The 25254-nt window shown below is 41.4% G+C and overlaps 1 protein-coding gene across 1 annotated transcript in view; it reads right to left on the bottom strand.

The window, feature by feature from the left end:
• The window catches only part of BCL2L13 (BCL2 like 13), a 35761-nt gene extending 10668 nt beyond the window's left edge, over positions 1-25093 (bottom strand). Inside the window, exons 1-6 of the mRNA XM_083858958.1 lie at positions 24988-25093; positions 20348-20500; positions 13765-13875; positions 12659-12815; positions 10650-10719; positions 6224-6367 (exon numbers count right to left, since the gene is read on the bottom strand). Of these exons, the coding sequence (XP_083715084.1) occupies positions 6224-6367; positions 10650-10719; positions 12659-12815; positions 13765-13875; positions 20348-20480 (615 nt within the window). The 5' untranslated portion in view covers positions 20481-20500; positions 24988-25093. The remainder of the gene's footprint in view (positions 1-6223; positions 6368-10649; positions 10720-12658; positions 12816-13764; positions 13876-20347; positions 20501-24987) is intronic.
• Between the last annotated feature and the right edge of the window lie 161 nt (positions 25094-25254).

The raw sequence follows: 25254 nt of genomic DNA, 5'->3' as shown, positions 1-25254 counted from the left end.
CTCAAGAGTTTTATTGTTCCTTTTCTCACGCAAACTGCACTGACCTCGAAAGAGTTATCAGCTGCTGGCTCCCAATAAATCAGAGCCTTATGCAGCCTGGCTGATTCCTTTCTGTCTCCACAGACAATTTACCTTCCGTGTCAGTGCCTCAGGGACACAGCTCCCCAGGCTGGGGCAGAGCTGACACTCTGGCATAAAGTAATTCCAGCACTTTTTCATGAAAAGCTTATGAAGCTTTAATTGAAAATCCAGACAGTAATAGGCATTATTTATTTTCTTGAGCTGAATTAAGATTTAATACATAAAGTCAAGCGGATAAAGCTCGGATTTTGTGCTGGTTCAGTTGAGGTTTGCATTTTGGTGTTGTTTTTTTTTTTTTCTTTTTAAAGCAGCTGCAATAAAAACTGAATGACATTCAGGACAATTCTCTTGATTCGTCTACAGATGTGACCCAGAAGCAAAGCTCCAACAGGCAGATTATTTCAGGACAGGATGGAACATGTGGAAGGATTTTTAATAACATGAGCAGGCCTTATATATCTTGTCTATATTATCTTTCATAGTTTTCCATATGTCTATTTTTAAATGTATACAAACAAACAGGCTCTTTACCTATATTTACTAAACAGCAAAACCTTTAACTACACATAAGGAAAAAAAAAATCCTTATTTAACAAAGTAGTAATTTCAGCATGATTTATGCAAAGCTGCTTCTGGTGCCAAGAGCTGTTCAAATCAAAATTCTGAATGTCTCAAAGATAAAAGCAACTCTTTTCTCTACAAAAAACAACAGTAGTAGCACACATTGCATCTATAATGGAGACAAAATTAGATTAGAACAGAAGAGATCCCCATTAAGGTGTCCAACAGAGCATTTTCTGTATCTTACAGCAGACTTTGAATGCCCTGCCCTGTAAACTCCAGAGACCAGGAAAATGAGAAACAGCTGTGTCTAATTGTTTCTTTCAAGGTTTGGTTTGAAACGTTTTTAAAAGCTCAATTGGTCTCTCTGGTTCAGTCCTTAAAAGGACTAAACAAGGAATGATGTGGATAAGGCAACTCACACAAAACTCATTTCTGAAGGCACAAAAAAACCCACCTGAAAATTATACAGCCCAACAAGCCACCTGTACATGATTTTGTCCCCCACAGGTAAAAATTCTGTACAGGTCAGAGTGACACCAGGGGAAAAAAATCTTCATGTTCCCTGAGCTTCAACCCCTCAACATGAAACTAAACAGAGCCACATAAAATCCCTGAGAAAAAGAGTATCCTGAGGTTCAAGAGGAAATGCTTGCAGAACACAGTGTCTCCCAGGAGAGCAATCCTGGCTATAATAAAAATTTCAACTCAACAGAAAGCTGTTTAGGTGAGGGCACTGACTATCTTGTGACACAACCTATCCCAGAGAGAAATGAAGTTCAAGAGGTGTTTGGAAAATGCACATGGTGTGGTTCAGGGCTTGGACTCAGGGATCCTTGTCCTTCAGAGAAATGGATTATAAAGGAGCTGCTGACAACACTCAGATCCAGAACAAAACATTCTAAAATATAAAGAAGTCCCAAAAAGCCCTCAGGGACTTACTGCTCCTCTCTGTTCATCCCTCTGAAATTGTCAGGATAGGTGGAGCCAAGAAAGAGAGCAGAGTTCTTACAAATAGGACTGCACTTCTCGTTAAGGAAACAAAAAGGAAAAGAAGGTCGAGTGAACCACATCAAAGCACTCTGATACTGCAGCTACTGCTCTCGTTCCCTTCAAGGAATGCTTTGGCTAGAACAGCCTGTAGAAGTTATCCTCTTCCATCCCTGCCTTCCAACGTAACATCTACAACCTGCAGAAAAGTCAGCACCAAAGCAACACCCTTCAGGTTTCAGTCTTATGGGTTTAAAATTAGGTAAATTCAGTTATTTATAGACCACTTCTTCAGATTTGAAGCTGTTGGAAGGGGAAAGAGAAAGGAGATCTAGTTGCTCCTTTACTATTTAATGTCCTTCTTCAGCCACAGTGCCTAAAAATTAAAAAAAATCTATTACTGTACCAAAGAAGTTACTTTGCTGTAGTATTCCATGATACAAGCAAAAAGCATAATTATTTTGAAAGGAAAACTCCTTTCTATGACTCCTCTAACTAGACTATCCTTTCTTGCATCTCTGCCACATTAAACTTACTTCTCTCTGCTCCAGCAGAGCACGTCTCTGTATTTCTGCATTGTCATTCCCAGGGCAGACACCTGGACTGCTGCAGGAGATTTTCATCTCTGAAAGCACAAACTCACTCCCTGGCTTCCCTAGGATGACAATTGCCTCAACTCTCTGTCTTCTCCAGATTGTGAACACTCTCTAATATGTGAATTATTCAACCACCAGCAGCAAAGAAAACAACTAAACCAGCTGCAAAGCCCAAGACAAAACACTGGAGACACAGAGAAAACAGCTCCTGTAAGGCTGAGATAGGAAACTGTAAACACTATGTAGATTTCAAGCAAATTTACTTTTACTCCCTTCAATATGGGCAGTTGAGTAGTTAAATGCAAATCCAGGTCTGAACTGAATGAGACAACACCCCTGGGAAGGCAGAGACAATTTCTGCCACGGGTCACAAATGTAACTCCCAGGCTTGTGCTGAGAAGAAAGGTTATTAACTGCATTCTGATAAAAAGGTTCAAACAAGGGAAAAGCAGAGGGGCTGGTAAGAAGAATGGGAACCTGAGAGAAAAAAAAGGCAGCTAATTTCCAACAAAACTTACACTCCTTCCTCCTTACAGACATTCCCAGATACTTCTACAAAGACGACATCTAACCATGGAAAACAGGATCTGCAGAACTTGAGAAGGAATAAATTATTTGGGAAGAGGTGGGAAAGGAAGAGAGGAAAAAAAATCCTTACCAACTGACTGGTCTTACTGTGCACTTTTCCAGGAGACCAAGAATTGCTTGTGATGCAGCAGCATTCTGCCCTGGAGAAGTCAGAGAGAGCAAAAAGGCAGGGGAGGTGGGAGGAGAGAAGGGAGGGGAGATGAGGGAAGGGGAGGAGAAATGAGGAAAGGGGCGGGGAGATGAGGAAAGGGGAGGGGAGAGCATGTACACACTGCGTTTGCTGAACCCTAAGGTTGCTTTTGGGAAAGAAAAAAACAAAGCTACCTGTAAATCCAGCTGGGTATTGTTTTGCAATGGCTCAAGATGATAAAGGAAGAAGGTCTTAGTAGGACCAGTGGACCCACTAGTCAGGAGGAAGAAATGTGAATCCCTACAGGTGTCTCTTTAGAGAACCTGGAATGCCCAGCACGCTTTTTGCTCCAAAAGAGAGATCATACTACAACTTCAGAGTCAAACAGGTAAATGCAAGAGTTGCAGCCAAACCTGTCAGAGCAATCAGTGAAAGAAGGAACATAAAACTATGCCAGCCATTCCCTCACCAACCCAACCAGCCCACCAGTACATCCCAGTCCACACTGCCATCACAAGTTAGCAATTTTAGTGCCTGAAGGGAGAACAGGAGGAGAACACTTATTGTTTCAACACACCATTTCAGCACCATATCTCTGTGGGACTGCCACGGAAAAATCAACTTGTCATCCTCCAGTATATTAAATTTCTCATTTCCCACAAGCCATGCCAATTTCTTGAAATTTGCTGCACATCTACCCAATTTATACACCTTTATTCCCCTGAGCTGGAAATTTTGCTTCTGGTTAGCTGTCTACCATCCTCAGCCAGATGCTTTCCTGGACCTACAAGGCTCCTGAGCTCCCAAGAGAACCTCAAGCCTTGCACACCTGCAGAACCCTGGGAGCTCTTCCAGCCGCATTGTGGCTGCACGGAATGATGCAGCAAATGGATGACACAGCTCTGGGCAATTGTGACTCTGCAGTGAGGCACAGGAAGGGCTCAGATGACCCCTTACCTTTGGCTGGCTACTCCCCTCCTGGAAAAGGTTGACTTCAATCCAAAATTTGAGGAAGATCCCAAATTACATGGTGCCAAGGGATGAGACAGCACCAGAGACAGAGTGTTTCAGGTCTGCCCCTGAAAAGCTGATCCTGTGAAACTCTCCTTCCTCTGCTCCAGATCCACAGAAAACCAGACAGGCTATTCTTGCATCTCACTTCTAAGCAAGCTCTTCTTCACAGCTGCAGGAAAAGACCTAACTTCATACAGCTCCAAAATAACACAAAACTCAAACCTCTTACTGTCACAGCAATATGAGTCAGTGGAAACTCCCAGGTTTACACACTGCCCTTATGGCTGGAGCAGATTATTACTGACAACTTGATCCGGCACACAGAGCCCCTGTGGCAGATGCTTATCTTAAAAAATGCAAACACTCCAAGACTTCTGTGTGGCTACCAGCCTGCCAGGCTCTTCCTGGCCCTTGTCAGAACACAACCTCTCCCACCCTGGCCCCACAGCCTCAGAACAAACCTAGAAACACAGCATGGGGTGAAAATAAAGCTTTTTTCCTTACAGGGAGGAAAAATTACAATGTAACCATATATATCATCCCCCCTTTCTCCACTAACACCCACGCCCAGTGAGTTCCTAAGCCCATCCCCAGAGCAAGTCACAAAGGTTAGTGCAGCTACATTAATTCATCTGGAAAGGATTTTCATCACCTTGTCTCTTTCCTGGCCTCTTGTGCTGTTTCAAAAATAGCTCTGGCTCATTTGCTGCACTGCCTGTGTCAGTCTGATTTTCTGCCTGGCTGGGTGTGCACAGACAGGCTGGGAGCTCACTGGACACCATCAGCCAGATCTGTACATCCCTGCACAGCCACACAAACACAAAGCACAGCCCCCTCCCCTTGCAAGCTGTGCTGCAAAGCTGCTTATTTTCAGAAGCTCTGCCCTCTGTGAAGTGTGTTTACAGCAGGCCTCAAAATGGGGCTGGAGAACACAGCACAAGCCCTTTTGGAGGTCAAAAAAACAAAAGAAAAGCAAAATAAAAAAAAAGTACTAACATCGATCTGTCTAAAAGCTGCAAGTAAGAGCCTGCCCTGGGATGAAAATACTTTGAGATTTGAGTGCATTTATCAAATGCCCTAAGGTCATTTGGCTGCAGGCTGTGAGTGCTTCTGTCCATTAAAGACAAACTATCCCTCCCAAGGCCTTGAGAACTGCTCTCCACAACTGCCAGGAAGGGAACAGGTAAAGGAGGTGCAGATGTGCAGAAATTCTGGAACAAGATATTCTTAAAAAAAACCCCCTCAGGTAAACTCTTGAAATACGAGAAGCTTCTGAATGAGATTTTTCCTACTAGTACTTTTTTATCACTGGGTTTTCCTAAACAGCTTTTCTTTTTAGAATAAATCACTTGCTGGGCCATCTCACAAATCCCAGATTAATCCCATTCATATCTGGCATTCTTCCCAAAGCCAGTAATCTTAGGCTCAGCCTTCAAGAAGACCCAGCTGTGAACTGCCTTTCTGAAGTATTTCTAAATGAAACTTTCTCAGCATGCCATGACTCAGGAACATTGGTGAGCCATGAATTAAAGATTTCTACAAGGGAAAATGCAGCACAAAGAAATCCTGCTTGCTTATTCTATGCGTGTTCCTACACAGCTATAAACTCTAATATGCATTAGCTATCTTATCACTTATTATAAAAACAAATTAGCACCTATTGACATTTCTGTATGAACTGCTCCCCAATTATTTATCTGCTAATAAACTCTCTGAAATTTAAGAGAAGGAAAAAACTCATATATCTTTTTCCAGCAGTCACCAGAGGGTGAAGATAGCATTAAAAAGAGAAGCCTCTCAGGCATATCACCTCTTGTTATGGGTGTCTGCTTCCAAATGCTGTGCTCCATGCATATTAACAGGGAAGCACAAAGCTCACCATACTGCAACAAATTAGCACCTTAACACACGCTGTATGAAAATTAATTGTTATCTGACACCCAAGGACCTCTTCCCATTTCAACAGCAATCCAACAAATCAGACATGCAAAGAACTGGAACAGACTGCCTGGGGAAATTGTGGACTCCAATCACATAGGTCTTTAATATCAACAGCAGAAATGAATGGGTGGAGGTCAGTTCTGCCTTGGGGCAGAGGATAGAAATAATGACTGCCCAAGATCCCTTCCTGGTCCTGACCTCCTGGTTATTATTTTTTAATTTCTTTTTCTGAGTCATTCCTTCTTGCATCTGGCTTACTTCTAGCAACCCCTCTTAGCTTTCACTCCTAGTAGGATCACAATTAGAAATGAGGTCTCCTTACCCATCCTCCTTGTTGAATGATATAATCTGCAGAATAATCTTCTAGATATGTCACCCCGAAGTTCACGAGGGCACTCAGTGGCTCCTGGCCCCGTCTGGTCAGCTCCATCAGAAATTGTTGTAACAGAACCAGGGGCACCAAGACCTTCAAAAGACAAGAGTTGTGAATAAATACAGGAAGCACTATCAATGCTACTGTGCAGCAAGAACAGAATTCATGTGTCCACAGAACAAGTCTGAATCTTCAAGTCCAAACATACTTCTCATTTCTGAGAAGACACAAGGCAAACACACAATAAAATGCATTAAAAAAACCCCAAAAAAGCCCCCAAAAAATCTTAATCTGGTAAGCAAAAACCCACAGTCTAACTTGAGAATTTGACAGAACACCACTGCAGTGTTTTCTTAAGCCCCATATTTTTCCCAGTACAGGTAGAGAAGCAGGTCAGAACTTGCTACCCCAGAGGTGGAAAGACACAACATCATAAACAGCTCGAAGGGATGTGCATCCAAATGGAAACAGCAAATTCATTTTTGGATAGGAACACTGCACTAGACAGTCTCTTTAGAAGTTCACACTTGCCTTTGAGGCAGGACAGAAACAAACACCTCCACCCAACAGCATAACATTACAAACATGTTTAAAATGACAAGCACAAATTCCATGTCAAACTCTCCTTCTGATGCCAAATTTAACAAAAAGAGATCTTCCTCCCTCAATTCCCACTCCCATTCCTCTTTAGAAACATTTTAACTGAATGCTCAGCCTTAACCTAAATTGCTCTGGAAGATGCAAGACTGAATCCACCTCCTCCACAGTATTTGGTTCTAGACACTTCCTTCTGAAATCATGTTTTTGTTTAAACAAACAACAAGCAGTTGAACTTTTAAACTCTAAATTTATTCTCCTGGAGCATGCAAGTGACCCTCTGGGCAATGTTTATATGCAGCACCTCACTGAGGTTGGGAAACTGGTACGAACTGAAGTCATTAGCATCTGAAAAAGCATTATTATGACACAAGAGAAAAATATTTGTTTTACTGCATTTTAATTGAGGCAACTGCACTGCACATCTATTCACTGTGCAGACTGGAATGCTGTTTCCAGCTGCACAAGGGAGATGAAGGCTCTACTACTCCTCATATTCAACTCCTAAAGCCTCCTTCCTTTTCCAGTCTCTTCTCTGGTTCTATGGTTTTCTTTTCTGTAGATATCCTGCACTACTATTACCAGAAATCAAACCTTGGGGTGCAAAGCTGGAGGAGGATGAATAGGCAAAGTAAGCTGAAATTGAGATTTGTACTAAATTCATGGTGGCATCACACTGAGATTGACTACTAAAAACAGATAAGGCATAAAAATGCCCATAATCTGATATGTTTAAGATGCTCCAGCTGATTAACAAAGGAGTCCAAGACTGTAGCAGACAGATAATAGTATTGTTGTTCTGTGATGAACAGTTAACACTGGTAACTGCTAGCACTTCACTAGGGATGTCAGGGTGTCAGAAGTTTAAAAGGGTTTGAATTTTAAAAGTGTTGGGGGTTTTTGAGCTTCTTGCAATTAATCTCAACTCGGAGGCAGAAGAGGTGTAAAAACACAGTGTAGGTCAAGATGAGATATCAAGAGGAAGGTTCAATTTTTTTGGATGAAAACCACCCAAGCTGTCAAGGCTGGGCATCTTGCAGAGGCTTTGGGCACACCCACATACCTCTACAGCAGCATGAACACTGAGATCTCAAAATATTTGACATTTACTGTCAGCTGAAGGCAAGAGAAACAAAGGCAAGGAAAGGCTGCTTGGGAAACGAAGGGAGCTCAAATATTGGCACAGTGAACATCATTTTGGCTTCTTCCTTTGCCAACTTGATGCCTAATCCACCCATTCCCCTCAAATCCAGCAAGTCTCTTCAGGCTTCAGAGTGAGGGACACAGACCAACAAACACCACCCAGTTTTCCCTTCCTGCTGAAATTCTGACACTCCTGCCTCTGAGACCTGTAGCAACAGGAGCAGGTTTGCACAATGCTGTTAATTCATGACAGAAATTACCTCACAGCACTTCCATGAATATTCTCAACACCTTTCTGTGCAGAAGAGCAGCTGTGTGAATGGTGGTGAGATTTAACTAGAACAAAGTAAAAACACAGCCTTTGCAATTCAAAACAACTGCAACTCCTTCCACCAGGATGCCTGGGAAGGAATGTGAGGGGATAATTATATTTTGACTGAAGAAAAATGCACACAGAAAATAGTTGGCAGGAGGAAACTTCTAGGGAATCATTATAAAACCCACTTTACTATCAGATTTCATTTACACATTGTGTAAATGAAACACTTGTGTCCAACCACACTATTGCAATATCCCACTGTGCAATATCACAGATTTAAATGTACACAAAAAACCCAAAGAAAGTTCAGAGGCTTTGGGGAAGCTGTATCCCAAATTACTGCAGCTCTGTGTACCTTTTGACTATTTCAACTGAAAATTAATCTAATACTTCACATGATTCTTTCTTATACTTTTTTGTTGCACTGTTCTTTGCTCCCATTAATCAGTAAGAATGGGACACTAAGATGACTGCTACCCCACTCACCAGTTCAACTGGCTCTCAATAACAATATCTGTTATTTTTTCAGATATTGCACAACAGTGGGATTATGCGTTTTGGAATATATTTATATAATATTCAGTTTTAAGCAAAAAGTATATAAAAACCCCAGCAATGGAGTATTTAATTTTTTAATATTATGTTAATTCTATTATAAAAAATTCAATTTGCCCTGTCTGAGGTGGTTTGGAATTTGTTGGGTTTTTTTTTAATGAGAACCTTATTTCAAATAAAAGATGAGCACCTTTTTCCTTTATAGAATTCAACATCAACATGTTTTTCTAACAGCTTCTTTAGAGTAAAAATTAAGCTGAGCTGAGATGGCAGGAAAGGTATCTAGATTTCTTCTGTTATAAAACACAATTCTGATTAAGATGATAAAGGAAATTAAAAGGAAATGAAACCAACACAAATGCATTCCATCTCCTCAAAACAAGGATTATTGAAGGAACTGCTGGGCATTCCTGGAGCTCCAAGAACAATACAAACAGATGCTGTGCCGGGGTACAAAATTTCCACTCTGGTTTGCTTTTGGACTATGTTTTTTGTAGCAACAAATGTTACAGGCAAACAGAGTTGATGACAAAGATGTTCTGGATTATTCTCTCCATCACAAGCTGATGGGGACTGAAATCCAAATTCCCCAGGGGATGCAGCAGCAATGAAGGCTGGATCATAAATCCCCCAAAACAGCCCATTCATTCACCCAGGGCTGCATCTTCAGGAGGTGGGGACCCAAAGCCCCAGCACCTCCTCCCTTCATGCTTGGTTTTATCCTTGGTTTTAGCTTTCATCAGATGAAGGGTGAAATGTGTTAGCTGAAGCCACCTTCTTGGATAATCATATTTCATGGTTGTTTAAACCAAACTGCTGTGAATCACAAGATGACAAATTGAAAGAGCACACACACATAAAGCAATGATAATTGCTGGAGCCATGGGCAGGAACTTGTCATGCAGTGTTTATTGAACTGCTTTACAAGTGCCCACACCCTTGGTTAAATGAATAGTTTCTGAAGTAAGCAGGGAAATTTAGTAAGGAAAAAGTCTTCCTGAAAATAAATGTAGAGGGGGAAAAAGATTTCTTGTTCTATTTTAAATTTAAGTCTACGTTTTAACACTCAAATTGTCATTAAATTTGCAAGTAGTTATTTCATACTTTCATTCTTCTTTTGATGCCCACTGAGCCCATTAGAGAATGATTAAGGTGATGAGTTTGAATGATTAATGAGAGATGACTCTGGGAAGAGTAATCTACCCATTCTACATTAAAAGTATTTTAAGATAATTGATTTACAGACTTGCATTTTGCTAAAAAAAAACCAAGCTTCCTATCATTTGAGATAACTACTCCTGAAACCGAGTAGGAGCACCATCTCTGTTTTCTGAACAATATAAGTATCATGAAGATACTGTCAATTTTTATTTTCACCCTGTTCAGCACTCTTTTTACATATATTTGAAACCTGATATTGCAGGAGGAAAAGAGTAGAGAAGTACTATGAAAAAACTGTCTCAGATTGGATTCCAAAACTGCTGCAGGAATTAAAAAAAATAAGTCAAGCAACATGTCTAACTTCTCATTTTACCAAACTAAAGGAAGGTTGACCTAACACTTCCATTCAGCAACTTCCAGCAAAATTATCTATAAAACTACCCACTATGTGCACACCTACCTCTCCGAGAGTGCAATTTATTTCACACTAAACCCAACTTCTTTCTGTTTTTCTCTGTGAAGCACAGCTGTACCCAGTACAAACAACACAGAGATCAAAGAGACAGGAGACAGAGCCAAGGGAAATCAGTGATGTGGTACCTTGTTCCAGCCAGTGGCATGGGCAGCTGCCTCCTGCGTGCGCTCCCGATACTCCTGGTACGTCACCGGCCTGCAGAAGTTAAACCAACACTGAAAGTTATAAAAAGGAAACAAAAGAACGTGAATAAAAGCAAGTTCTCGGTTCCCAGAGGATAAAATATCTTCACATTGTATTACAGCAAGTCATTTTTAACAGCTAAGGAGTTTCAGGACATAAAACATCAGCATCAGACAGGGTTGGGAAGGCATCACCTTTTGCCACTTACACACTTTGATATAACTGCTAATTGAATTTCCTCATAATTTGATACTCTACAACTTAAAAGACATTAGATAAGTAGGTCCTCTGATATGCTAGAAAATTTCTAAGTTCTTGCATATGAATTTTTTTTTATAATCTAGGATTTTAAAGACATAAAATTCCACTAAGAAATTCAAAACTGAGCTAGAGGCCAGTGCAGAGTAAAATTTTATAAACAAAATGGACTAACACAATGTTTGACTGCATCAGCATTATGTTAAGAACTAAAACCTTTATTTACAAAAGAAAGCACTTTTGATCACAAAACCCCTTCATACTTCAGTAGAAACCTCTATTCTAGATTTACCACATCTCTAAGCCTCTGAATTGGGATGATGAAACTCCTCTCTTCCAAACTCTTTCCTCCAAGATCATTTGGCATTTAGGAATCAATAGCAGCAAAGGTTTTCTGCCAAGGGACAGCAGAAGATGTAATGCTTCAAAAGCAGCTGTCCTCAGCCAGATCATTACAAAAGTTCACACTTCAGATTAATGGAAATAGTGGTAACTGGCATTGGACATAAGAAAACTGCTTATGGAACTCCAGGAACCCTAACATTTGTTTCTAGGCATGTCAGAGGGCAGGAAAATAAAAGCCAAATTAGTAAGTATTGCATCAAACAGCACTACACTAGCAACAGGAGGAAAAGAACAGAGTTAAAAGCACAGTGGGGAGAATATAATTCGGGTTTGTCATTTTAAGGGCACTCTCTCGACTTCCTTGGCACATTAATTCTTTGAAATCAAATCTAAATCAATCAGTGGGATGAGAAGAGCAGGAACAGCTGCAGGAAGGATATTATCAAGAGATTAAACAGTGATTTGAGTCTGCCTTAGAAAAAGGCAATGTGGTTTGACAGCCATTTTTGACTTTATGTATGTACTTACATAAACATTACTTAGAAAGCAAATATTTTCGTACAGAAAACACAGCCTAGAACATCAGAATATCACCAAGCTAGAACCACTGAAATGCACAGCTGCATTTATGCAACTCCTCCTAAAGCAGCACTTTCCAACTCCAGCTCTCTACCAACACATTTTGGAGGTCACTCAGAAAAGCCTCAAGCAGCTCACTTGAATCCATTAAATTTCAGGCTGGTAATTTATAACAGAAAACCAAGCAACTACAACAATTGCACCAATTTGCAAAGACATTAATTAAGACAGCAGCATGCCAAGTGCAATGTGGTGTTTACACAACAAGCTGAAACTGGCAGGACAGCTGTTAAAGCACCAAGGTTAGTCCAGAGGTTCACATCTGCTCCAGATGTTACCTGAAGGGTGTTCACAAGGTTTGTAACTACCATCCTCTCAGGGAAACTCTCTCACATCATGGGCCAGACCACAAACAAACCTTCAGCTCCACTCTTTGCTATAAGGCTGAAGACATTTATGTGGCTACAACCACGTGAAACTGAAATGGCAGCTACCAGTTCTCAAACTGCTTGAAGCAGCCTCAGAAATTCAGTAACAAAAGCTTTGAAAAATTTTAGAACTTACATTGCTGCAAAGGGCAAATACCACAAAGGAGTATTTGCACATTACATTCCAAAACAAAACAAAAACAAAGAAACAAACAAAACCCAGCCAGATAAAGGAAGATTGAAAAAGAAAGAAATGCAATACAAGATGCAGTCCCAACTTCAGCATTTCAGCAGCCACAGTGCAAAAGGAAACATTTTGGAAAAAGCAAATGGAAACTCACTTGCTAAGCAAGCTCTGCAGTGCTTTGTACAGATGCTCCTTCAACTCTTGGGACACTTTTTCCCCCAGATGAGCCAGGCAGTCTTCTATTGAGCTCTCTGGATTGGCAGGGCTGAACACTGGGGAAGTGTGGCAGTCAAACCCTGTGGTGGTAAATGCTGAGAGAAGAAGGTACACAGAATAAAACAGATTCACAGAAGAACATCAACAGTCTCAGATTCCTTATCCTAGCAGTTTACACAGTTTACATGAGGGACCAAAAAAAAAAAAAAATCACAGCTCTCTATTCAAAGCATGCAATGAACAAATCAGTAAAAATGTCCAAATACATTCTCAAAGTGCTACTTAAAAGCAGAGATGACTTTGAGCTACATTTCCCAACCAGCTCTTCTTTCACAATTGCATCCTGACCAGCAAGTTTGCTGATTGTGCAGCTATTTTCCCATTTTAAGCTGATGCCAACCCTGATGGAGCAGCAGAAGAGTCTCTTTTCATAGTAAATCTGCCCACACATGGACATCTCTGCAGTACTAGAGTATCATTCTTTTTAAATATTATTTTGTCCATATAGCCTTTTCCTTCTCAGTCTAAAACTTCTAAGAAAGTTCTTCTATTCTTCTATGAATGAACTTAACTCTAGAGTGTTTCTATTTCAGATTCCTGATTTGCAACACACATGCAAAGCAAAGCAGGGTTTGAAATCATTCCTTGCTGGGAGTCCTATAAAAGCCACATCTACAGGTCAAAGCACATCACAAAAAATAAACCTGGTGGAAGGGAGAAAACTGACAATAAATCCACACTCCTTGAAATACTAACTCCTGAGGATTTCTGCCATCAAGTGCAGCAGCTTAGGGGCTGTTTACTTTTCATTATTTATAGTGGCTTATTAAATGTCATCCAGTTGTTTGCTTTGGCCAGGCTCCACCACTCCAAATGTTTAACTATTTTACTCCATGTGACAATGTGTACAAATCTCGTGGGGGGGAGGAGGATAAAGAGATTCAATGGATTCAAAAATCTCTTTAACTGGAGTACCTGTTACAAATTAACCACCATTACAGTGCATAGAGATTATGGATTGAAACGGGAAAACCTGAAGAGCACCTTCCAAGATTTCTTCATCAAGACGTTTTAGCTCCTCCTCGATTTCTATTTTAATCTTCTCCAAAGCCTCTTTCTGCAGAGCATGTCGTGCCATAAGCTGTTGCTGAGTCCCTGAAAGAAAACAAAGAAATCATTCAAGTGTTTCAAACAAGGTAGATGATGGAACATGGTATTGAAATATTAAGTATAAAGGAATTTGAGGTGAAAGTTTGATTTCAGACAGCAAGAAGTATGATCCCTCCAGAGGACTTGATTACAAGTTTTATTACATGAACCCAGAAACAGATAAACTGCCAGGCCTATTCAAGGTTGAACTGGTGCTTTAAATAAAATAAAATAAAGAACTGTAAGGCTACAAGCAGAATACATAGGAACTTTAAAAGCAACGTCTTCAATTGAAGACCAAAATCAAACCAAGGCACATAATCAGCCATTATACCTAATACACTTACTATCAAACTACACCAAAACAATTCTCCTCTCCTAACCAAGAAATTTAGAATTAGGAATGGCTACATATCCCCAGAAGTTCACATGCATGGTTTGGGATCACAAATATATTTTCTATGACTCGAGATATTGGGAACAAAAGGTTGTTTCAGCCATATCAGTCAGGGTTATTACATAGACTCAATCACCTTAATCATCATGCTGTGCCAAGAGACACCGAACTGTTTCCAAACAAACCCAGGTATTCAGGACATTTGAATTTCTCACTCTTTCTGCACCTACACCAAGGGCTACAGTTCTACCTGGACATTCAGTGTTCTACTCTACAGACATCCTTCACTCAGCTGAAGAAAACAAAAAGGGAAAGGATTTGTATCTGTAATGTTGGTTTCATCTGACTCAATCTCCTCCTCACCCCTTTCATTTCACATCCAGATCTTCAGCTAAGTCTTGTAACAGCCAGTGGAGCTTTGTGGCACATCTTTTTTCATTTCTGTTTTGAAGGCACTAAATCACAATTTGGTGGTCTTGTGAAGGACAGCTTTGTGGCCTGTTTTCTTTGGTTTGTTTCTCTGCTGGAACTCACTTCAAGTGTTGTCTTGCCTTCCCTCTTCTTCCACAATGGACACATATAACCACTAAATTTCATAAAAGGGTGTGTGAAAACTGTAAAAGCACTTAACACAGACAAATGTCTAGTTAACTACACACTAGTGAAGTACACTGTGCATTTTCTGGATTTACAAAAACCACTAGACAATAAGCTTTCAAGGTCTCCTACAATTGAAAAATACATTAAATACCCACAGTATCAACCACGGAACATGTGTTAACGCTTAAAAACTCAGCACAAGAATCCCTCTAAACCAATGTCTGCTTAAGTCAGTATAAAATGTTTCCATATATTTCTTATCTCAAAGAACACATGAGACCCAGTTTAATTCCATTTGACTTAACCACACATGTTCAGAATAACTTTATTTATCTTCCTAAATCCCTTCCCGAGTAGTACCTCTGGAAAATAAATCCCACAGAGGAGCAAACTGTTCCTCCTTTTGGTCAATGCCCTGTCAGTTGGTTCTTTGAAGAGCAGAACCAGTGCTCTGGAGTCAAGAGCAACAAGTGTGAGCAAGTGCCAACAGCCCCAGTGTGAAGGGGCAGAGGAGCCCCGTTCTCACAGGCTGATGTGATGCTGATCACCCACGACAAGCTGTCATGCTCCATAAGAAGCCACCCGGAAAATGGAAGGAAGAGAAATTCCACTGCTGCCGGTGGACAAAAGAGCTGTTTAGATAATCAGAGCTGCAGTCAATGGTTTCCATCTCGTAACACCCACGGCTTTGCAGCAGCTGCTGATTCCCCGGAGCACCTGACTGTTCAGTCATGCCAAAACATCAAACCCCACCTCTCCCAGAGCAGTGACTTTGCACTGTTTATTCCCCTCATAAAGAACTGATTTCAGCTTTCTGCATCTCCTGGATATTGACTTTTCCCCCTGGAATCACTCTCATTACTGAAGCTTTCACTCTGCTGCAGTTGTTAACTTTATTATTATTAACTTTTCAAGTGAGTCAAAGCACTTCGGTTTTGCGATTCAACGTATTTGTATTCTAAATGTTTCTTTGCATTTTATCAAAGAGTGATTTTTAACGTATTTCTCTTTTTTAATCTACTTCCCCATTGCTTGAAACCATTGCTACAAGTGGGAATTCACACCCCAAAAAGCTCCCTGTCCTTGCCTCAGTTGGGGGAATAGCTCCCCTATCACCATGAACTGGCCTGATCTGACCTACAATGTGAATCTTTACAGCCCAAACAGTTTTTTTTTTTTTTCCCTAAGATGAAGTTCTCTAACAAGTAAGTTCATAATTTAAGATAAAACAACCTAAAAAACTCAATTTCCTACAAGCCAAAAGTAGGTACCAGGAAAATGGCTCAATCACTACATACAGCACTTCACGTGGTAATTCCAAAAAGATCATAAATGGTCAAAAGGACGATATTGTGCACAATAATTGGATTAAAGTACTGTGGGGAGCATGCAGCTCAGGGAAACTGTAAAACTGTCAAAACCTTGCTCACCTCTTGACTAATCTGTGTCACCATGCAGTGATGGCACTGACTATGAATCTTTCAGATGCCCTGTAAACTAAGAGTTTATTTAAGATTTTTCACTCTGTCAAGGAAAACACAGAAAAAATACTTTTCCTCAGAGTGTCTGTTATAGCCACAAGCTCATGGGATGGTGTCAAGCAATGGGGATGTGGATTAAAAAAGAGAAATACATTAAAAGTCACTCCTCGACAAAATACAAAGAAACATTTAGAATGCAAATACATTGAATCACAAAACCAAAGTACTTTGACTCACCTGAAAAGTTAATAATACTAACAACTGCAACAGAGTGGAAGCTTCAGTAATGAGAGTGACTTCAGGGGGAAAAGTGTAGAGATGGCCAGTTAAATTTGCTGGATTTACCTCTGGAGACACTGAAATCCATTACAGAACACTATAGAGCTATAATGTTAAAAGATTGGCTTTAAAAAACTATATTTTTTTCAAGAGTCTGGAATACTGTGGATGGCTCTCTCTTTAGTCTCTGTGCTGAAGAGAAGATAGCAAAATAAAAATTTCCAGGTTCTCATCAGGTCTTGATTCAGATCAACCTCATTTGCTTGAAGCCAGAAGTGATTTTGGTGCTTGCAAATGAAGCCATCCTTCTTACAACAAAACCAAGAGACCCAAAAGGAAACACAGCAATGTAATTTTCTATGCAATTTCTCTGAATTTTCTATTCACTGAATAAAAACCCTCCAAAAACCATCAGTCTTGCAAAGCACATCAAGCCTGCAAAAAATGAGAAGTTTTAACTGGAAACCTACCAAACTATCTTAAAGTTTTATTCTTATCTTAGTTTTTGAAACAGAAAGACAAAAAACTAGTAGAAAATGCAGGAAAACGGAGGCAGATGATGGTAGGCGGGAAGGAAGAAGAACAAACAAAAGTATTTAATCTCTCCTACCAGCTCTGGCAGAGATAAAATAGTCCCACTCCTGTTGGGAAGGATCACTTTTTTGGTTGGGTGTTTCTGACCCACCAGATAACATTTTATGGTTTAACTGGAGTGTTGAAACTTCACTAAAATTTGGGAGACTGCAGTAGAGAGAGACTCAAGGGAAATACAGGAATCCTAACAAAACCCAGGGTGCCTTTTCCCCTCATCTCCCATGGTCTGCACACATGGAATGGAAAGGCAGAAGATCCTCCAGAGGTGGCTGGAATTGGGATCCTGCACTGAACTGCCCTCTAGAGGAGTCCCTCACTCTCCCACTCGGGCAAACGAGGAGCTTTGACACCACCAGGGCAAGATACAACTTGTCTTCCTGGATACCCCCATCACACTGAATATGATTCAGAAAACTTACCAGGAGTACAGTCTTATCTGGAGCTAAAAAAAAATAAATGAAGGGAAAGTATTGCAAGCCAGAGTCAAATCCTCATATGAATGAAATACAAAATACAGGAGTTGTTTTGCAACTGGAAAGGGAACAGGCAATAGGCAAAATTGCTGCTGCATTGCCTCCCATGGAAGGTCTGTCAGCACAATAACCAAATCAAAGTAAGATTAAAGACAGGTGTTTTTCATTGGAATCCTCTCAATCCACAAATCAGCCATAGATAGAAAGACTCCTGACCAGCATTGTGCAGCACCACAGAAATCCACAATGGAAGGAATCTGGGATCACTCCAAGTGTTGTTATCAACAACTGAGGGTGCTTGGAAAACACACTGAGACAAGCAGGAAGCATTTCTGAGCTGTTGTTACCTCTCCTGTGTCTGCCACCAAACTCAGAAATCTCCTCCTCAGGATGGGATTCCTGACAACAACAGTTCATTTCCAATTCCTGGCTTTCCCATCTCTCTTGTTCCAACCAGGTTTCTCAGCTCCCTCGGGACTGTAACACCCAGAGACCTCCCAGCAGTGCATTAGGCAGGGCAGGAAATATCCATTATTTCTGTGCTGCCCTCCTGGGACTGAGATTACAGCAAAGCAGGCACCAGCCACGTCCAAACAACAAGGAGAGACACACTGGGTGTATAAACTGCTCAATATTCAATGGAGAGGCACACAGCACTCTGAAATAACCCCTCACAGCCCGGGAGTGCAGCTCAAATGCTGCTTCATTACAAGCAAGGTGAGAAAAAGTAGGAGAAAGAATTTTTAAAGTGTAGCTAGCAGATAAAAGAAACCTCTCAGAAGCATGGAAAGCAGAAAGCCACCACCAGGAAAAGTGAATCAGGAAAGAATGAGACAAACCCTGAAGCAGAAGGATAAAGCATTTGTTTAATTCAATACAGCCTGAAGTCCATTCAAAGCATCAACAACCCGAGTGAGAAACAAGTTGGAAAATTAAAAGTAAGGCAAAATTATTTAATCCAGAGGCTTTTATCAGAAAACAGCAAAAACACTGAATGAGAGACCTAATTAAAGTGAAACATGACCAGGAGAGGAGACATTGTGGTCACTGTCTGGTCTGGGGAATTAAGTGGTGAAAATACAGGAAGATTTCCTTTTTAGAAGTTGTAAAGTATGAAAGCTTTACAGTATTTTAATAGCAAATCCAACTCCAGACTGCTGTCACACAAGCTAACTCATCTAAACAATATCTGAGAAGTAAACTCCTCTCAAGTGACTACAAATTTTTCATCTAAGCATTTGTAGATTCCTCTTTAGAAAGCTTAAATATACTGCTGTAATTCAGACTGGAAGCTTAGAGGTTTCAGTAATAAGAATCATTTGAAAGGTTTCACCTCAATTTGCAAACACTTCCAAAGTAACTACAGCCAGATTACTTTCAAAAACCTTTAAGCCTAACATTTTTCTTTCTGAACCTTCTATTTATGGAACAAAGCAGACTCTTACAAATTGAACCTTTGTATGTACTCAGTGCATTTCCAGTTATAAATGGGTGGGATGTTCAGAATTAGATGTTATTACTAAAATAAGCACATTTTCCAACAAAGGGTTTGACAGGTGCCTCTCCTTTCATGGACCCCAGATGCAGCCAAAGTGGAAGTAGCAAATATACCTTAAACATTGTAAGATTAATTGTACACATTAAATATACTAACATTAGTGAATTATATGTAATATAACCAGTTATATATAACTATAAGATTTAGTGCCAAACTGAAAAGCAATTCTGTAGTAACTTTGACGTACTCTTTTCTTTTTAGGAATTTCTCACTTTGTGACAGGTAAGTTCAGTAAATGACAGCATCTGCATTCTTAAATGACTGTTCAAAGAGAAAAAAAATATTCTGAAGACTTCTCTGTGGTTTGGGAGGGTTTTATCCTCCTTTCATCAGAATAAATTCTGAATCACAGAACTAGTAGTGACTAAAATGTCATTAAGAAGTGCCAAGTCACCCAAGCAATCCTGACAAACAACATTGCTTAAGTGCTGGCCACCACAAAATAAAAAACAGTTTTACCCCTTATGTTTATGTGAAACACAATCTACCAAACTTCTTTTATTCTGCCTTCTATTTATTTATTTAACCTCTTTTATCCATAAACTTATCCTGGAAGAAACATCTGACTCCGTGCAGTCCTTGACTTCTTATAAATACATAAATAAAAAACCAGGAGTAGCCTAGGCCACATCTCTGCATCAGCACTGACTGACAACAACAGCAGCCTCAGTGTAATAGGGCAAAACTATTTAGCACAGGGGATTGCTCAAGACACCACCCAGTTTATGCCAGTAAACACCACCTCAGCCCTGCTTGCTTCTACTTGTGTCCCAAAAAAATAGCAAGCCTGGGCTGAAATTCTCAAAGGTAATATATATATCCATGCCCCCACCCTCAAGGCAGCAACTAAAACCACTGACTTGCTTCCTAAACACCAGCCAGCCCTGACATAGCTCAAATTAAAACAGCAATCTACACACAAACAGCTCTGTTTCCATCAGCATCTCTCTCATCCTTCAACTGAAATATATTCATTTTTCACTGAATAAATGAAGAGATTCATTACAGCAAACATCAGGTTCATGCTCAGAAACAACTGAAGAATAATCACAAATACAGCTGCATGTGTAAAATGAGATGAATATGCAAAGATTACCTTGAGTTGGAGGAGGAGGAGGAGGAGGAGGATGCTCCTGTGGCTTCTCCTGTGCTGACAGGCCCAGGTAGCTGAGCACCACGTATTTGGTTTCATAGTGAAATCCTACAGGCACGGCAGCGGCGGACGCCATCGGGGTGCGCTCCGGGGAGGCTGTTCAGGGGACAGAGAATCAAGGGGTTGGTTTGTTTGTTTGTTGGTTTGTGAGGCTGCTACAGGTCATGAACCCACACGTAAGCAGGAATTATGTAAGGATCCTGAAGCAATCTCCAGGTTTTTGCTTTGATGTCCTATGCATTCTTATTTTAATAAGAACCATGCGGAGTAAACTCGACTGTGTCCCAGTGCAGGGCCCTGTCTGCTCCCAGCAGTGACATTTCTCACTCCAGCCTGGAACACTCACACTCCTAAACCAGCAGTTCCTCACCTCCTGCCCTCCTCTCAACACCTCCCACCTCAACCACACACAAAACCACACGTGTTCATGTTTTGACTGATTCTGAACACCTCCTTAACCACAACATGTGGTAAAACAACAAGTTCTGAGGAGTCTCTCTTCCCCAAAACCTCCCCTGAATATTTCCTCTGCTTTCTCAGATTTGCTACTGTGATGCAGAAAAAGTGACCACAATTGCCTCAAATTAATTTTGCTGTTCCAAAAGCAATGGAAAACATAAGGTTAACAGAGTAAATTCTACGTTCATTGCAGGGATTGGGAGAACAGATGGTTGTTTGTCCTGGATTTCTCACCCACACGTTATTAAGTATAAACCAGAAATCCACACCTAACAGCAACATCTGGCCAAAGAACTCCTCCCTGTCTCGCTCTAATTGTTTTGTTGTTTTTCTTAAATATCCAAACAAGACCTGCAGGAAAAGCTAAGGTAGATAGAAATTAAAAACATGGTAAAAAGTAAAATCTCAAACAACAACATGGAAGTGAGGAAAAAGCCAAGCAACAGATTAAAAGGATGTTTGAGATGAACCAACATGTTTTAGCACTTTTTGTTTGGCAAAGTCTGGATGACTACTTCCAACACACTGTCAGCTTAAAGGATCAAATAATACTATCCAGGGGTTTCTGAATGTTACATTTAGAAGAAAATTTTTTATCAAGTTTAAAGTTTAAAGCAGTTAGAATAAGCAAAATGCCAAATACAGGGAAGAGAAATTGGACCATCTCAAGAGAATAGTGGATTGCACTGGAAATGCCTTGGGACTAATTTTTATTATTAAAAATAATAATAATAAACTGAGAAAGCAAAAGAAAAGCACTTGCCTGTCTAGCTATTCAAGGTGTCTGGACTAACTTCTAATCCCTCCTCCCTGGGAAGGAATTCAGATTAACAGCAGCAGCACACTGGTCACTGTGGATAAACAGAACTAGAACTGTGCTGTGGCTTGGTTCTGTGGGAGGAGGCAGCTTGGCAAAGAAAAACTTACCACCAAACTAAAAGCTGCAAAGGAAAAGGACCGCTGTAAAATCTCTTTAGAAACTCTAGTTTCTGAAACTCATTCAGTACTGAAAACAGAAAAGGGTTCTCTCATGAAAACCACACTATGGCAGCCCTGCTCATGTATCTGAAAATACATGGCCTGAAAGGCTCTACCAAAAAGGTTTGGTTGTGTCTTTGCTACAGCTTGAACCAAAGTAGTGAATTATACACAAAGGGAACAATAAACTTGGAGTCAACACTTCATCTGTGCTGCCTCTTCCATCATAAAGTGCTCCAGGGGCAACACATCCTGCTTCAGAAACCAAAGAAATCACAGCAGAGAAAAACCACAGCTTTTGCACAACACAGTTACCCTTGAGATTTTCACAGAGCAAGAGGATCTGGAAAAAAAAAAAAAAAATAACTGCTCTGAAGACTTCAGGATCCTTTAACAATAGATCTGCTCTTCAGACCAGACCCCCACATGCAATCACCATGTTCCCATCATCAGGTGTGAAAAAAGCAAAAGCTCCACAGCATTTTTCACTTCTGGTTTGTTCAGCAGAGATCCACAGCCCTGAAATCAAAATGCTCCTCACAATGCCTACACAGTGAATGGGAGCCCTTCCAGACAACCTGAACTGATCCCTCCTGAAAAAATCAGCCTGACAGATGGTCCAGAGACATCCAGAAACTGTGGACCAAAGAACAAGTCTGAATATGTAACAGAGATCGTTCTTCAAAATAGAATTCCAAATCAAGGCAGAAAATGGAATTTAAAAAGTTGATCAAAACAAGTGTGGTATCCAAAGCAGCACAGTGCCACAGGGAGGCCTAATTCACAAAAATTACAGAGTGCTTGGCTCAGCACTTCTGAGGGGAGGAGGGGAGGAAAAAACCAGAGAGGGAGAGAGAGAATCAGACCACTGCTTATTTAAATAGTGGCTAATGTTTTCCTGGGGAAAGAATTATTTTTAAAAAATTACCTTGGTGGGTATATTTTGAGAGGCAGTTTTATGCTGAAATGAGAAGGGAGACTTAAGAACTTGAATGGAAGAAATCTTCAAATTCACATAAAAGAATGCCATGAGTGGAAGTGCACTTCAGAATCACTGGCCTTCCTTTGAGAGAAGCCCACAGCACAGCAAGTGAATGACGCCTTTTGGATTGTGAATGACTGGTTTTTTACAAAGAGAAACACAGAAATATTGACTCAGATACTGTAAATATCTCAGAAAAAAAAAATGCCATTCTTCAGGAATGAGCAGGATTGAAAAAGGACAAACAGCTTGAGAGACCAGATCAGAGGAAAGAAAGCTCTCCACTAAAGGAGCAAAATGGAAGAGAGTCCAGAAAATATTTAAGAGAATAAGCTTGTACAGGAGATGCAATGGAGCAGAGAAAATAAGGAATAACACAGACTCCCTGAGTCTCAAAGCCAAGGCAAGAGGGTTACTCCTGGTTTAATACATACTGTCCTTAAAAAGCTACAGATATCAACATTGTTACCAATCACTCCCTACAAATCCATTCACCTTTCCCAGTCCCCACATCCCTGGGGGATGGAAGGCTCTACCTGTTGAAGGTTACTCAGCCTGTCACTCCTCCAGCCCTGCTGTCACTTGTCTGATGTGGGCTGAGCTGCTCAAGCGACCTGAGAGCAGGAGTTGCAGCAGGGCTGACATTTCCCCATCTGTCACGTCCTAATCCACGGCAGAGTTATAAATTGGATAATGGGCAGCACAAGGCTACCAATGAATACAGCGAATATAATCCCCAGCTGTAAAACCATCCTGCACCAGGACGGGTTTACAGCACGTCACTCAAGCCCTTAAACTGCAACATCACTGCTCTACTGCCCAGAGCAGCTCAGCTGGTTCTATAAACACAACAGCACCTCTGGGTTTCAGAAACATCAGCATTCTGTCATAGCTTTTTCCAAACCAGCTCCCACTCCAGAAGGGTGGATGCATTCCCCACCTAAGAATGACCCTGTGAGAGACTCTGTGGCATAAAACCTCCTGCTGCTGCTGCTGAATTATTACAGCACACACACACAGAGCTGCAGGCACAGAGACACCACCAGGGCAGCTCAAATCATCTCTAGGGCCTCCTGACATCGATATGCTCACGGTTTGGGTCCTCTTCCTGCCATCAATCCCTGCAACAGGCTGCCATTCTCCAGCTCAGCCGCATCCACAGCCTCGGTGCTCTTCACCGAACCCACCGAATTTCAATTTCAACTTGTCTAGGAAGCCACACCCCGCATCAATGAGATAGAAAATGTTGAGGCACTCTGCAGGCTTGTGTGGGGATTTTTGGGTGAGACTTGCATGTGTGGACTAGTTAAACCTTGCAGCAGTTTGTCTCTGGAAAGGCTTTCAGCAACCCAGTTGTGATCAGCTTGGGAGATAAATTCTCCTGAGTACTTTTCCAACTGTGTACGAGGGTATGACTAAGAGATTGTTTATAATAAACTGAGCAGTGCTCAGTTCGAACATGTCAGTTCCTACTGGAAATGAATCAATACTGCAGCCACCGCCGATCCTCTGGTGGCACTTAATGGATAGAAATACTGGAAAACATAATTGTTCTTTATCTGGACAGAGGCAGTAGCTGACCTTTGACAGAAATGCCATTAAGTGAGCATTCTAGGCAAACGGTGCGATTTCTCTTCTAGGAAGAAAAACAAAAATCCCCTACAAAGATCCTCAATCCTTTACAGCTCCAAACCATCGCAGCATTAAATTATGAGAAACACAGCTTTTACTTAGGAGCTCCCATTCACTTTTTTTGCCTGTTTGGGTTCGAGAATCCGGAAAAAATAAATAAATAAATTGGAAAAAAAAAAAAATAAAAAAAAAATAAAAAAAAAATAAAAAGCCGTTCCAAGTTTCAGCGGGGTCCGTCTGTCTGTCCGTCCTTCGGTCGAGGAGAGGCGGGGGCGGGAGCGGCACCGGCCGCTAGGGGGCGCGCTTTCCCCCCGGCCGCGCCCCCGCGGAAGGAAAGCGCGCGCTCCCGCTCCCCCCCCCCCCCCCCCCCCACCCCTCGGGAGCGCGCAGGGCCGCCGGTACCTTCTCCCCCCACAAACCACCCTCCTCAAAAACCTCCTCAAAAATTAATAAGTAAATGCAGACAGACATGTAAGGTAAAGATAAAGAAATAAATAAACAGCCAAGTCAGCCAGCCCAGCCCGCTCCTCACCTGCGGGCGCCGCGGGAAGGGAGGAACTGGAGGTGGAAAAAGGAGAGGCCGCAGAAGCTCCCGGGTCGCTCCCGCCGGGGGCGGTGTGTGTGTGTGGGGAGTGTGAGGGGTGTGGGGGACGGGACGGGGTGGGGTGTAGGGTGGGGTGTGGGGTGGGCGGGCGCGGGCGCGTTCCCGCGCTCGGCCGGTGCGCGGGCTCTGCCCTTAATTTGCCGCCGCCGCCATGTTGGGGGGGGCGGGGGCGGGAGCGCGCGGGGCGCGTGCCGC

The sequence above is a fragment of the Zosterops lateralis genome (assembly GCF_965231275.1).
Source record: "Zosterops lateralis genome assembly, chromosome: 4".
NCBI lineage: Eukaryota > Metazoa > Chordata > Aves > Passeriformes > Zosteropidae > Zosterops > Zosterops lateralis.
Note: the sequence above shows the minus strand (reverse complement) of the source record. Positions and strands in the feature narration are given on the sequence as shown.